Consider the following 16581-nt stretch of genomic DNA (forward strand, 5'->3'; position numbering starts at 1 on the left):
AGAGGGCAATGAGGGGCGCCTGGGTGGCGCAGTCGGTTAAGCGTCCGACTTCAGCCAGGTCATGATCTCGCGGTCCGTGGGTTCGAGCCTCGCGTCGGGCTCTGGGCTGATGGCTCAGAGCCTGGAACCTGTTTCCGATTCTGTGTCTCCCTCTCTCTCTGCCCCTCCCCCGTTCATGCTCTGTCTCTCTCTGTCCCCCCCCCCCAAAAAAATAAATAAAAAACGTTGAAAAAAAATTAAAAAAAAAAAAAGAGGGCAATGTGCTTGGTGTGCAGGGAGGGGGCAGCTGGTCAGATGTGGGAAGGTTAAGGAAGCCTCTCTAGAAGAGGGACGCCAGAGAGGAAGGGAAGGTTCATTTTGATTGGCAGATGCTCGTACGTTTTCATCAATTCTTGCTGGTACGTCTATTCAAATGTCTCTGCATTGAGGAGGTCCTGGGAGACCTTTAGGCAGGGAAATGAAAGATGCTACTAAATGAGTCAATGACAGTCCTGTGGAAAAATAAGTAAAGTATTGCTTCATCTTGGTAATAATATGTAGTCACCTGATCTTTTTCTTACAGCTTCACCTTTGACAAGTCTACCCATCCAAGAAGAAATGTTGACAAAGTATTCTAACCTTTCCTTGGAGAGTCATAACATATCATTGACTGGTAAATGTACCACATTTCAAATAATACAGTGCCCCCCCCCCCCCCAAAGTTTTTGTGTTTGATTAAGTGACTGCATTTTGCTTCATGAACTGTTAATCCCTGCTCATGGTCTGATGGGAGAAACACACCAGTACCTCATCCAATTAGAAGGGAGCATGTAGGAGTCTAAGGCAAAGAGGGCAATGTGCTTGGTGTGCAGGGAGGGGGCAGCTGGTCAGATGTGGGAAGGTTAAGGAAGCCTCTCTAGAAGAGGGACGCCAGAGAGGAAGGGAAGGTTCATTTTGATTGGCAGATGCTCGTACGTTTTCATCAATTCTTGCTGGTACGTCCATTCAAATCTCTGCATTGAGGAGGTCCTGGGAGACCTTTAGGCAGGGAAATGAAGGATGCTACTAAATGAGTCAATGACAGTGCTGTGGAAAAATAAGTAAAATATTGTTTCATCTTGATAATAATATGTAGTCACCTATCTTTTTCTTACAGCTTCACCTTTGACAAGTCTACCCATCCGAGGAGAAATGATGACAAAGTATTCTAACCTTTCCTTGGAGAGTCATAACATATCACTGGCTGGTAAATGTACCACATTTCAAATAATACAGTGCCCCCCACAAAGTTTTTGTGTTTGGTTAAGTGACTGCATTTTGCTTCATGAGGTATTAATCCCTGCTCATGGTCTGATGGGAGAAACACACCAGTACCTCATCCAATTAGAAGGGAGCATGTAGGAGTCTAAGGCAAAGAGGGTAATGTGCTTGGTGTGCAGGGAGGGGGCAGCTGGTCAGATGTGGGAAGGTTAAGGAAGCCTCTCTAGAAGAGGGACGCCAGAGAAGAAGGAAAGGTTCATTTTGATTGGCAGATGCTCGTATGTTTTCATCAATTCTTGCTGGTACGTCCATTCAAATGTCTCTGCATTGAGGAGGTCCCGGGAGACCTTTAGGCAGGGAAATGAAAGATGCTGTCAAATGAGTCAATGACAGTGATGTGGAAAAATAAGTAAAGTATTCTGTGCTGAAACTCAGCTCTGCTTTCGTTTTCACAGTTTTGGATTCTAGTATTTCAAAAGTAATCTCAGATTTTTTTAAATGAGTAAGAGTAGTTGTCTGTTTTAGTAACAATGTTAAAAGTATAACTAGAATTTAAAATACTGTAAACCCATTTATTGGGTCAATAGCATGTTTTATCCAATACCTGTCTAGTCTTTAACTGTCCTTTTGTCTTAAGAACTGTTTCTCTTTTTCTCATACAAACAGTATGCTTCCCACATCTCCCCTCTGATACTGACCTTTTTGCAGTATGTTTGCACTGACCTTTTTTTGGAGACCATTTCTTTTTTTTTTTTTTTTAATTTTTTTTTTTTCAACGTTTGTTTATTTTTGGGACAGAGAGAGACAGAGCATGAACGGGGGAGGGGCAGAGAGAGAGGGAGACACAGAATCAGAAACAGGCTCCAGGCTCTGAGCCATCAGCCCAGAGCCCGACGCGGGGCTCGAACTCACAGACCGCGAGATCGTGACCTGGCTGAAGTCGGACGCTTAACCGACTGCGCCACCCAGGCGCCCCGGAGACCATTTCTTATGACTTTGTATAACTGTTTGTTCTCAGTCTCTATTCCAGTATTTGGAATTATCCTTAATTGTAAAACGTAATTGTGTCTTGTGTTGTTACCTAATTTTTTACTTTTTGCATGTTCTACTTGTTGGTTTTCTTCGTCAGATGAAATGTTTCTTCAAGACAGACCCATATGAGAACCTAAGCTTGCAAATCCTTTGACAAGCCAGGTGATGTTGGCAACATCATGCCCCTCACTTACCCAGTAAGGACCCTGAGAAAAAAAGGGTTGGTGTCCGGGAAGAGAGAAAAAAGTGGACTTTTCAGTTGGTATTGGGCTGGTTATTTACTTACTTAACCCGTTTGGAGGGTTTAACTCCTAACTACTCTCTTATTCTAATTCTTCTATTAAAACCAGTATTCCTGCCATTCGGAAGAGACCTAGCACTCACAGTGGTCTATTAGTTATCATCTGCCTTGGCTTGATCAAGCTTTAGTCAGGCTTTTTCTTCCTCCCAGGCCCCTGAACTTTGGTTTGCCCCAAGTCTGAGCAAGCACCCTGAGCACAGCCCAATCGTGCTGCCTCCATCCACCAGTTTGTTCTGTTTCCCCTCAAAAGTGCCCACTGACCGGCCCCTCCCCCCCCCCCCCCCCCCCCCCCCCCGCCCCACACCCCTGCTTCCTGTTAAAGGAAAGTGTTTTCTGTTTGGTTCTGAGATACTTGCAGACAGATCCAAAGTCTGGAGCATCTTCCTTACCGCAATAGACTCTTTGAATAAAATCTCTCCTTAGGTAAATCTGAATTCATTTTTATTCGACAAAAGAAAAGATTTGACGTTGATTTTGAAACAGTGGACTTTTGAGCTGGTTGCGTCTTCATGTAGGGTTGTTCTCATGGTTCCTGCCCATCGAAATGCTTGGTGTTAGGGACCGCCTTTACTGAAATACAGAAGTTAAGTCTGAAGATGTGTTGAAGCTCATTAGGAACCATGGGCTTTCTTCTTATTGCTGTCACTAGGATTTTTAATCCACTTTATGAGTGGAATGTTTTCATACTGTGATATTATTGTGTACTTGAACTGCACTTACATTTCTAGGTTGTCCTTATTATTTTCTCTTTCCCTCAGGCCCTTTTAGAAATGGATCTCTCTGTTAGGAGATAAAATGTTTCTTGTAGAGAGATTCAAATATAATACATTAGTTGCACATTTTGAACCATCATGACGACACTGGCCCAGCTCCTAGCATGCTTCCTTACCAAAGATGCTATAGACTAGGGAAACACAGGATCCTGTGCCTGGCAGAATGGAAAACATGACCTTTGATTCATGGATGCCTGACCATTTACTTATTTTATGTTTTTAAAATGTTGCTAATTATTTACTTAACAGGCACATGGGATTGATTGACTACAGACAATGTATATATTTCTAAATATAATGTAGTTCAGTTCTCATAACAACTCTGTGCAGTGGGTGCTATTACTATCTGCAATTTGCAGATGAGGAAAAGGAGGCACAACGAAATCAAGTGAATTGACCGAGGTCCCAGATGAGAAGTTGAAGTGTGGTTTTGAATCCAGGAAGTGTGCTGCCGGGGGCCATGCTATTAATCAGTATATATGCTGTCTTTCTTAATGCCCAATTATCCATTTCCCTCAACAGTATTATTAAAAGAGTTATACCTATTTTAAGGAAACTTACATTATTTTTGAAAATATATAAAGTTTCAAAAACAATGAAAACAAATATTTTAATTACCTTATTCTTAAATACATTTGTTATAGAAATTACATTTGTGGAGATAATGAATATATTTGTGAAAGTATAACTGATTAAGAATAAGAGGTTTTCTTTTTTTCCCCCTTTTTTTCCCCTCTTCTGATATCATTGGGCTTTTAAAACTGCTCTTTTGATAATGGACTTTTTTTTTTTTTTACATCACTAATTTTTCCATTGTCAGTGTTTGAAATTCATTGTCTGTGTTACAGCAGTTAGAGTGTTTTCTTTATTGTTACTTTATTCTTTTTTCTTTCCCTCTGCATATTATAGTGTTTGGTATCTCAATCAGTGTGTTATAGTTTAACTAAAGCGGTTAAAATCAAAACATCAGCGGGCAGTTTTCTTGACCACCCTGGTAATGTTGGGGTAGGCTCTCCCTGATGACAGATTTTATTTGCCATGTTGAAATGTTAGCAGCTGGCCTGGCAAGGTCCTGGTGAGATGAGGAGTCAGACAAAGCAGTCACTAATGGAATAGATATTTAAATTAAGGTATGGAGTGAAATTTGAGAAGAGTCATTAAGGCTGGGAAAGGAAGGTAGGCGTGTTGCCTAGAGCTAGAGGCAAGAAGTCAGGGTTAGGACCTCTCAGACTCTAACCTGGTCCATGAGATTGAGAAAAAGGATTCAGGAAGAGAGAAAAAGAAATGGACTTTTTAGTCGAAAAGGAAAAAGAATAATGAGTCCCTTAGATTTGGCTGCTCAGACCCTTTGCGGCAGAGAAGACCTTAGAATGATTCCGAGGAGGTTCAAATGGGTGTGATGTTTCTCAGGGCCGGACTCTCAGTCATCACACCTTCTGCAGGCGCTGCTGATGTACAGAGAAAAACGAAGTGAATATTAGCATTCAGAGTGACAGAAAGATATGGAAGAGGGAGCCACCGTAGTGATATAAGTGGCAGTAGCTGCACTCATTCACCATGGTTTCTCATTAGCAGAAATACTGACCTTTTAAACGGGATCATTCTTTGTTGTAGGGGCAGTGGGGCTACCGGGGGGCACTGGAGGATGTTTGGTAGCATCCCTGGCCTCTACCTACTAGATTTGAGTAGCACTCACCAAGTCGTGGCAACCGAAAAGGTCTTCACACGGTGCCACCCACATGTCCCCTGGGGAGGCAAAATCTACCCAGTTGAGAACTACTGCTCTATACCTAAAGAAGAGCTGTGTAACTGTGTCCCACCCCGTCAACATGAGAAGACAAATGATTTAATAATCACGTGGTTGTTAACATTGGGTGAAGAATCTAATGGAAAAGTTAGATGATGGTGGTAAGGAGCAGGGACGGGACATCCTAGCATAAGTGGGACAGGGAACCTGATAGGATATAGTCCCATCTCTTCCCTTGTCTGCTGCTTACATTCAAATCTTCCCAGTCTTTCAGAATTAAGTCAAAAGCTACATCTTCAATGAAGCACATATAGAGAAGTAGTTTCTGTTTCTCTGATATGTATTTAGCATTTTAGTTTTTTTTTTTAATGTTTATTTATTTTTAACAGGAAGAGACAGAGTGTGAGCGGGAGAGGGGCAGAGAAAGAGGAAGACACAGAATCAGAAGCAGGCTCCTGATAGCACAGAGCCTGACGTGGGACTCAAACTCATGAAACGAGAGATCGTGACCTGAGCTGAAGTCGAATGCTTACCTGACTAAGCCACCCAGGCACCTTTGTATTTAGCACTTTAAATTAATTTTTAATTACATAAGTAAAAGTGAGTTGATTTTCAAAAATATTGAAACATTTTGGGGCGCCTGGGTGGCTCAGTTGGTTGAGTGTCCAACTTTGGCTTAGGTCACGGTCTCCCGGTTTGTGGGTTCAGGCCCTGCGTCAGGCTCTGGGTTGACAGCTCAGAGCCTGGAGCCTGTTTTGGCTTCTGTGCCTCCCTCAGTCCCTGCCCCCCCCATACTCATGCTCTGTCTCTCTCTGCCTCTCAATAATAAACATTAAAAAAATATATTGTGGGGCGCCTGGGTGGCTCAGTCAGTTAAGCGTCCGACTTCGGCTCAGGTCACGATCTCGCGGTCCATGAGTTCGAGCCCCGCGTCGGGCTCTGGGCTGATGGCTCAGAGCCTGGAGCCTGTTTCAGATTCTGTGTCTCCCTCTCTCTGCCCCTCCCTCATTCATGCTCTGTCTCTCTCTGTCTCAAAAATAAATAAACGTTAAAAAAAATTAAAAAAAAATATATTGTAACCTTTTATTTCCAGCAATATAGTAAATTAGGGAATCTGAAAATCCCCTACCATATCTAGAAAATTTAAATTATCTCAAACATTCTTTTAAGTATTTAGTTAAGTACACAAAAAGTAAAAACAATATCTGCCAGCCAAAACTAATGACCAGCCACCAAGTTTGTGAACTGATGTGTTGCTTTTCTTTGTGTTTGTCAACAAGGTATTTGAGTTCCAAGAGCCACAGATCTGAGAATAAGGCCTTGAATCTAAGCAAGGAGGGGAGCTCGAACTGAAAATCCCCAGAAAGCCGATCCTTCCAGAAAGGTGGAACTGAAAACCGCCAGAAAGCTATAAATACAGTGAAAAGAGGTTTGGCCTAGGAAGTGAGAAGGGGTGGGGAACAGTGGGTTAGCACCAGGCCATGATTTTAGCTTTGGTTTAGCCTTGTTCTGCATCAAAAACAAAGACCCTGAGTACTCAAAGTCAAGGGCCTGCCCTCAATGAGATTTAGAGTGCACATTTACATTACTTGGATTATACAGGAGCCTGCAAGCTGAAAAATAACACAAACATGACCCTGGCAGGTATTAATTCTGCAGAGAAGCAAATGAAAAAACTTTATGGAAGGACACATTGCCTGCTCTGGCTGTGGAATCTCTACTGAGGACTTACAAGTCAGAAATACAAAATACAGTGGAGTAGTCCCCAAGACTGAGAGTCAACTGAGGAACAGCAGGATTAGATTGTCTAGAGTTGTTATATCATGGAAATAGTAGGTAGAGGTATAGAAGAAGAAATATTAAAACATGAGAAAATATTACGCTATCAAAAAAAAAAAAGACAGAGCATGTTTGAAAAATAGCCAAATAGAATTTCTGGTGTTGAAAACAACTTGTCAGAGGAAGTCAAAGCCCTTTTGCACAACCCCTGCTTCTGTCTCAAGTCTCTCCTCTCCAGGAGTAACCTCTGTTCAATGTGTGTGTGTGTGTGTGTGTGTGTGTTTGTATTCATAGAAACTATAGAGTACTGTGTGCATTGTTTTGTATTCTTTAAAATTAGTGTTTTAAACCCAAATGTATTGTTCTGCATATTGCTTTCTGTTATCATTCAGTATTAATTCTTGAAGATCTAGCCATATTACATGGGCATAACTTGTTTCTTTTACTTGTGCACACAGTATAAATATACCAGCCTTCTTAGACATTTTCCTCTCAATGTACCCCAGTTTGTTGAACTTTTATTCTATTGTAAACCATTCAATAATGAACACTTCTTTATACATCTCTCTCTCTGGGCATGACTGCATGTGCTCCTCTAGGGATAATACCACATAGTAGAATTGCTGAATCAGAAATTATGTGCATTTTAATTTTAATACAGACTTGCAATTTGCCCTCTAAAGTGACAGTTTACCTCTCCCTTAGTCCCATATTTGACTATAATTCTCCCTCGATCCTAACCAGCACTTGATATTATTAAACTCTTTGGTTTTTGGCAGCATGAGCGCTAAAAGCTATATCACTTTTGTTTTAATTTGCATTTTGGAGTTGGACATACTTATATATATGTATATGTGTGTTTGTTAACATCCTGTATCCATTTATCTATTGGGCTTATATATTTTTAAATTGATGTCTGGAAGACAGCTATAAATTTTAAGTACTGATTTGTACTTTTTATTGAAATTACAAATACTGTCTCCCAGTTGTCTTTAAACATTTGCATGGTGTTTTTTATTGTGAGGAAGTTTCACTGTTTTTGTTTTCTCCTGTCATTTTTATAGAAGTATTTTCATAGGAGTTTTTCACCTTTCAGTTTTCAATCCATTTGAAATGTACTTTTATTTACTGTGTGTGATAGGGCACTAACTTTATTAAATTATTTTTATGTAGATAGCCATTGTCTCAACCCTCAGTATTGAATAGTTCTCCTTCTTCCTTTAGCTTTGAAACATCACCCTAATCATATTCCAAATTCCCATGTGCTATTCTGTTCCTTTATTGTTTCAATGTGTTTTGGACATTTTATAGAGTTGGGCACAGTAAGAAATGAATTTACCTTATAACCTGATTCACCACCCATGCACACGCAGCACACACACATGCACACACACACTAAACAAAATGTTCATTAAGCTATGCCCACACCTAATAGTTGTGTTACACTGATAATTTCTCTTCTCTTCTAATTCATTAAAAAACAAATCTCGTGGTAACTGTTATCTTGACTTCTTGACCACTAATAGTTTCCAAGTTGCAATCCAGAAATTTTATTCCATTAATTTCTTGGTGTTTTCTAGCATCATGAATACATTAATATTAATTTTGTGAAACATTATGATACATCTTTATATCTTTGTTCTTTTCTTTTTAATAGGTTTTCCAATGTCCTGCATTTTTACTCTTTCATGTAGATTTTTTTGGAATCAAATTCCACAACAAATACTGCTTGGTTTTTGACTGATTTTCACTGAATCTGTAGAATAATTTGGAGGGGAATGAATGATTTTCTGATATTATATTATCACCTGTGATTTAAATCTCATTCGACTTAGAATATCTATTACAATTAATTTTTTTCCTCTTTAAAATATATTAAAGAAATATACCCTATGACCCAGCAATTGCACTACTACATATTTATCCAAGGGATACAGGTGTGCTGTTTTGAAGGGACACATGCACGCCCATGTTTATAGCAGCACTATCGACAATAGCCAAAGTATGGAAAGAGCCCAAATGTCCATTGGATGGATGAATGGATAAAGAAGATGTGGTATATATATACAATGGATTATTACTTGGCAATCAAAAACAATGAAATCTTGCCATTTGCAACTATGTGGATGGAACTGGAGGGTATTATGCTAAGTGAAACTAGTCAGAGAAAGACAAAAATCATATGACTTCACTCATACGAGGACTTTAAGAGACAAAACAGATGAACATAAGGGAAGGGAAACAAAAATAATATAAAAGCAGGGAGTGGGACAAAACATAAGAGACTCATAAATATGGAAAACAAACAGGGTTATTGTAGGGGGTGTGGGAGGGGGGATGGGCTAAATGGGTAAGGGGCACTAAGGAATCTACTCCTGAAATCATTGTTGCACTATATGCTGACTAATTTGGATGCAAATTTAAAAAAAAAGAAAAAGAAAAATAAGAAAATAAAAATTGTGTGTATTTAGGGTGTGCAGCATACTGATTTGTTATACATATATAGTGAAATGTTGCTATAGTCAATGAATTAACATAGCATCTCACAAAGTTGGTTTTTTGTGTGATGGGCACACCTGAAATTTACTGTCTTAGCATATTTGCAGTGTTCAGTACGGTGTTATTAAGTGTAGTCTTTATGCTGTACATTAGCTCTCTAGTCTTACCCTGCAGAATTGCAGCTTTGTACCTTTTGACCAGCATCTCCTCATTTCCCCCACTCCTCCAATCCCTGGTTACCATCCTTCTACTCTCTCTGCTTCTACAAGTTCAACTTTTTTCTATTTTTCGGTTCCACATAAAAGTGAAACTATACAGTATTTGTCTCTTCCTGTCTGGCTTATTTCACTTAGCATAATGTCCTCCAGGTTCATCCCTGTTATCGTCAAAGGCAGAGTTTCCTTCTTTCTCACAGCTGAATAATGTTCCATCCTTTTTATCCATCCTTCTTTCTGTGGGCACTTGGGTTGTTTCCACATCTTAGCTCTCGCGAACAATGCTGCAGTGAGCATGGCAGTGCTGATATCTCTTTGAAATCCTGATTTCATTTCCTTTAGGTATTTACCCAGAAATGGGATTGCTGGATCATATGGCAGTTCTGTTTTTAATTTTTTGAGGAATCTCCATACTGTTTTCCATACTGGCTAAACCAATTTACATTCCCACTCACAGTGTACAGGAGTTCCCTTTTCTTAAGTATCTGTTGGCCGTTTGTATCTCTTCTTTCGAGAAATGTTTATTCAGCTCCTCTGCCTGTTTTTATTTTATTTTATTTTATTTTATTTTATTTTATTTTATTTTATTTTATTTTATTTCATTTCATTTCATTTCATTTCAATTCAATTTATTTATTTATTTATTTTAGAGAGAGAGATTGAGAGTGAGCAGTGGAGAGGGTCAGGGGGAGAGAGAGTCTTCAGCAGGCTCCACACTCAGTGTGGAACCCAACACGGGGCTCTATCTCATGACCTTGAGATCATGACCTAAGCCTAAATAAATCAAGAGTCAGATGTTTAACCAACTGAGCCACCTGGGTACCCCTACTATACAGAAACCTATTAGTTTGCTATAGTTCCACATGTTTATATTTGTTTTTGTTGCTCATATCCATGAAATCATTGCCCACACCAATGTCAAAAAGCTTGTCCCCCAGGCTTTCTATTTCTCCAGGTTTATGATTCAGATGGAAACCAAAGTCTAGAATATGCCAAAGACCTAAGGAGGGCAGACAGCAAGAAACCCTGAAATCATCTGGTTAAGATATTGTTGCTAGTACTGTACTCTTGATATCAATGCTCAGAGTAAAGGCACCTAGTAGATTTTTAGTACAATTGTGAATGAATGGATGAATGAAAGGCACGTAGTAAATAAGTTTTGAATGGATGACTATATGAACACATACCCTATCATTGCTAGATGTTTGCCGTTGCTGTGTGATTAATTTCTCAATTCTGTGTAGGGCCTTAAGTCATTCTCTCTAATTTTAAAGTCCTGGATGGGAGGATGTGATTTGTCAAGTAGCCATGCCCTTACCCTCAGAGAGGTAGAAGAAATATCTGGTTGTTCGGCTTACATAGTGACTGAGGGGGCTTTGCCTCTCATTAAAACTTACACGTACGGATATGGTATTCAGATTCTGGTTATCAAAAATATGATAATCTACTACTACAGTGTTGGATTAATTTTGTGTTATTTATCTGGAAATAATAGTAACCTGTTTTATTACTAAAACAGTTTAACTATTAGTTGTATTTTCTCTCTAACTGATATGAACAGTTATTATAGTACCTCCTATTCCTTATGTTGTATAAAAAGGTATTTAGTTGATGGATTATTACTCAATGCTATACCTCAAATTAAAGGCTACATTGTTGAAAACAAGAAGAAATGTGCCTCTCTAAAATTCAGATGGAACCATGTCCCTTTTAAATGGTTATTTGAAATGATTTCAAGTCAGTTTAGAAAGTAGAGGAATAACCTTTATACCTGGTACTAAGTTACCAGCAGGAACTTCGTTTAATGAAGTTTAACTAACATCTTTTCTTGGCTAATTTTATAACATTTTCCATCATATTGCTGAATCTTTGAATTATGGTTGGTAAACCTGGCTTCATTTGTGTAGAAGCCATCTACATTTTCTAGTATTTCCCTCACTTTTGATGCTGCCTGCATAAAATTCCAAAAATTTTGAGACTAAGCTATGCTTATATAACACCAGTCACATAGTTCCTAGAGCTTGAGGGATTCCAAAGGGAAGACTTGGAGACTTTGTGTGTGTGTGTGTGTGTGTGTGTGTGTGTGTGTGTGTATACAGACACACGTATACATACACATACATACTTTTCTTACATCATTAAAAAATTTTTTTTAACATTTATTTATTTTTTGAGAGGCCGAGAGAGACAGAGCACGAGCAGGGGAGGGGCAGAGGGAGAGGGAGGCACAGAATCTGAAGCAGGCTCCAGGCTCTGAGCTGTCAGCACAGAGCCCGACGTGGGGCTCGAACCCACAAGCTGTGAGATTATGACCTGAGTCAAAGTCATATATCCAACCGACTAAGCCACCCAGGTGCCCCTTATTATATACTTTTTAAATATACATTTTATACTCAGGTTAGGCTTATACCCATTTAGGTTTCTTGTGCATGTTGGTGAGTTTCTGTTCTAAGGTTATGGAATTCAGGAGCCACATGTATTTTATTATTTATTTATTTAATTTTATTTTTTAATTTACATCCAAGTTAGCATATAGTGCAATAATGTTTTCAGGAGTAGATTCCAGTGATTCATCCCCTATCTATAACACCCAATGCTCATCCCAAGTGTCTTCCTTAATGCCCCTTACCATTTAGCCCATCCCCCCACCCACAGCCCCTCCAGCAACCCTGTTTGTCCTCTGTATTTAAGATTCTCTTATATTTTGTCCCCCTCCCTGTTTTTATATTATTTTTGCTTTCCTTCCTTTATGTTCATCTGTTTTGTATCTTAAATTCCACATATGAATGAAGTCAAATGATATTTGTCTTTCTCTGACTAATTTCACTTACCATAATATCCTCTAGTTCCATCCACGTAGTTACAAATGGCAAGATTTCATTCTTTTTGATTGCCAAGTAATACTCCATTGTGTGTGTGTATATATATGCCACATCTTCTTTATCCTTTCATCCATCGATGGACATTTGGGCTCTGTCCATACTTTGGCTATTGTTGATAGTGCTGCTATAAACATGGGGTGCATGTGTCCCTTCGAAACAGCACACCTGTATCCCTTAGATAAATGCCTAGTAGTGTAGTTGCTGGGTCATAGGGTAGTTCTGTTTTTAACTTTTTGAGGAACCTCCATACTGTTTTCCAGAGTGGCTGCACCAGCTTGCTTTCCCACCAGCAGTGCAAAAGAGATCCTCTTTCTCCGCATCCTTGCCGACATCTGTAGTTGCCAGAGTTGCTAATGTTAGCCACTCTGACTAGTGTGAGGTAGTATCTTACTGACAAACCATGTGTATTTTAGACTCTATCACATCAGTATTGTGCTGATCAGATGGCATCTAAATAACAGATGCAGAGAAAAAAAATGATCATGATTCTTTACTTCAATATGAAATTTAATTTGGGAGGAGCTGAAAATTACAAGAAGCAAGGAGCAATTTTCTTGTGTTATTGTACAAATTTTGAATATGAAGTTTAAGATACCATATTTTATTCTTATTCAGAGGAATTGTTTCATAAAGTCAGTTAAACTCCGTACAGTAAGAAGCATCATATAAATGGAGCTACAGAATGTTAAAAATAGGAATCCATTTTGTGTACAGATGTTGGCCTCATGTTAGAGTGGCCTTCTGACAATTTCTGTCAGGATTCTAAATGTTCCATCTATATTTTAGGATGTAACATGGGACCTCATTGACATCTACGGTAAAATAAAGAAGAGCCCTATATTTCCTATCTCTGCCCCAGTCAGAATTGTCCCATTTTACCAGTTTTTTTATGTTGTGGTACATTTAACTCTTGCAAATAAAAGTTACTGCTTTTAAAGCATGTTTGGAAACACTGTCTTATGCAAGAAATTTCAATTTGCCTTTTCCACTTTTTTTCTATAGAAGAACAAAGTAGACTTTTATTTTGAGTGATATGATTCCTAAATAGACCCATTAAGGTCCTACTATTGTCATTTCTCTGAAGATTTCAAATTGCTTAAATGTCCATATACTTAAAAACTTTTAATTATGAAAATAAAAGAGAATTAGGAAAATAAGAGACAGATGTAAATTACCATTTGACTTTAAGAAGAGCCTTTTAAAAATATAGTTCAGAAATTGAGCAATTGGGTATAGTCTTAGAAATGTTGATTTCATGGATGTTTTTGCAACACTCCAAAATAGCAGAACTACATTGCAGTTGTGGTTTTGGGGAAGTTGAAACATTGTCCATTGAGTTCAATGGACATATTAGTTTGTTGGCTAACTACAAAATAGAGGCAAAACTTTTTACATATTTTTGATCTTCTGATAGGAAAGCAAGCTGCAGAAGCTTCTGCGAAGTATTACAAGAAGCAGGGAGGTGACAAGGAAGGCTGAGAAACTGGCCTGACACAAAGAAAGGCTACACACATTCAGTTGAAAGTGTGAATGTTTAAAGTATGTTGATCACACCATCTGTCATCACATTGCTATGTTGCTGCACTATAAGTTTATTTCATCTTTTATTCATATTTTCTTTCATTTAAGATCGCAGTTTAATAGTTTGAAAGTGATGAGGAAGCACATTCCATTATCATAAGAATTTCGTATCTTTGAGAGTCAGTACACATCATTGGTTGTAAGAATCCGAACCCGGCCACACCTAATTTTGTATTAACATCTGTCGTTGTCTTGATATGTGATCTAGGGAAAGATGGGTAACCTTCCTTTGCCTCAGCTTCCTCATCTATGACGTAGGAATGATAAAAATGGTACTTATGTCATAGAACTGCTATAAAGATGGAATGATGTGAAAAATACATAACTTTAGGTAACACATAGCTTTTGTTATATTCCCCAGTGAGATAAATGGTGAGAGGAAGTTAAGTGGGGGAATTATTCAGCAATTAATATATTACTAACATTTACCCCATGATAGCTCATTTAATTCCTTCTGCGGTCTCAGGAAATATGTATTGTGCCATTTTACAATTGAGGAAACTGAGGTGTCCAACACGAAGATACTTTGTATTGCCCTGTCAGCAACGTCAGGCAAGGAACCTGACCCTGGGCTGCTGCCTTGTGAAATGGGGGTGAAAATTCATATTCTAACTTCCTAATGTTGGAAGGCTCCAATGAGCCACATCACTGAAAAGAGCGTGGTGTCCCAGAGTCACCTTCTGGAATGTAAAGGCCTCCTGCTAGGAGTGATAGTGTTGCCATGTCTTCTCGCGAGTCCTCCCGCAAGAAAGATAGTCTGTCGTCAGCCCCACGAGGTGCCAGGGAAATAATGCAAGGGTCAAAATAGCCTTCTCTGGGTGCTCCGGCCTCTCGGGCCTCTGGCAGCTCAATGGCCTACAGCTCCAAGGCCTGGGACTCCTCATTCTGAGCAAGGGTGCCTTGCCAGCATAAACTCTGCTGAGCAGAGGCCAGCAGTAATGACTGACACTCAGCTTAGCCCTGGGGAAAAGACTCACAGAAATCTCCAAAGACTTTGTCCCTGAAGCAACAAGTGAGCAGTTTTGCAGGATGTGAAAGAATTTTCAGTAGACACGCCGCCTTGGACATTTTGACCTCCTGTGGCCCCTTCCTTCTCTGTAAGTTAAGATTTCCTGTCACACAGCAGCAAGGAGATAAAGCAAACTAGCTCAGCTTTCTAAGGATCCCTGAAGGACCAGCAAAGACCATAACTGCTATGAGCAAATGCTGAATGTTTTTTAAAAATCCAGGATACCAAGGTGACATATTTTGAGGGGAGTGTGTCCTGAATCACCTCAAAGGCATAAATTAAAAGTGGCTGGAGACAACTGGGCAACTATGATTTGCATTTCAGAGGTGGAATCAACTGAACTCTCCCATATGTGATTCAGTATTGTGGGTCAGGGGAAGAGAAGGCTAATGCATCTCCCTTGGATATATTGAGTTTGAAGCACCTGCGGGATATCTAGGTTTAGATGCTCAGTAGACACTCAGAGCTATGGACATGGGGATCCAGAAGCAAGTCTGGAATGGAGCTAAGAGTTTTGTGAATAAAGGATATTAGAGATAATAGTTGAATCCAACATGGGAGTGTCAAATTGAAAAGGAAAGGGGCCAGAGAACAAAGTCCCAAGGGATACCACATTTATGGGTAGTTGGAGGAGTTTGTGTGGCCAGCAAAGTATTAAAATCCTGAAATAGAAGCAAGGGAAAGAGAATTTCAAGGCGTATGTAGTCCCTGGCAATGGCTGATACTTGGGAGACATTAAATAAAACATGAGCTGTGAAAAGAGGTAGTCAGGTTAAACAACACCATTTTTAACCTATGGTAAAGCACTTTTTGTAATGTGGTAATAAGATACCAGAATATGCTATATTGGGTGAAGGCAGAGGCTGTGTAGAGAACTCCTTTATGAAATTGACCAGTGAAGTAAATTTCTTCATTTGACAGAGACAGGACTAACTTTTAAGGGTACCCCAGAGCTAAAGGCGAATGAGGAACAGAAGACAGAAGCTTAGGACCGAATATAAAAAATCTTAAAACATTGTCTCATGCTTACGAGTACCTAGTCTTATTTTTGGTGTACTCAGAAAATGAGCCAAAACGTGTAAATTCCTTCAGTTTGTCTGACTCAGTTTTTTTCCCTGTATAAATGAATGTTGTTAAGATCTGTTTATACCTAGGTATTTTTGTTTTTGTTTTTGTTTTTTACTCAGCACTCTTGTAATTCCGAGAGCAGTTATTTCAAGCTTGTGCTCACCAAGCACCTCACACTACCTGTGCTAACTTTGCACCTGGTCATTGCTTAAGGAAGCATTTCTGTAAAGTTTTAAGTGGAATTAAAAGTGATGTTATGCTACTTAGGTTCTCTTTTTTCTTTTCCACATTTTTGGCTCTGCGTTCTGCTTTTAGTGATACCATGCTACTGAGCATGAGATTGAGAAACATGTTTATATAAGGCAGTGCCCTCCCACAAACACAACCCTTTACTTCCCTTTAAGAGTAACCAGCACTACTCTGATTTTTATACAGTCGCTGCCTTGGTTTTTAAAA

The 16581-nt window shown here is 39.2% G+C and overlaps 1 protein-coding gene across 1 annotated transcript in view; it reads left to right on the forward strand.

Moving 5' to 3' along the window:
- The window catches only part of EMB (embigin), a 52838-nt gene that overhangs the window by 12826 nt on the left and 23431 nt on the right, over nucleotides 1–16581 (forward strand). The window contains 2 exon segments of the mRNA XM_045037324.1: nucleotides 563–652; nucleotides 1136–1225. Coding sequence (XP_044893259.1) covers nucleotides 563–652; nucleotides 1136–1225 — 180 coding nt within the window.

Source organism: Felis catus, chromosome A1 (assembly GCF_018350175.1).
Source record: "Felis catus isolate Fca126 chromosome A1, F.catus_Fca126_mat1.0, whole genome shotgun sequence".
NCBI classification, from domain to species: domain Eukaryota; kingdom Metazoa; phylum Chordata; class Mammalia; order Carnivora; family Felidae; genus Felis; species Felis catus.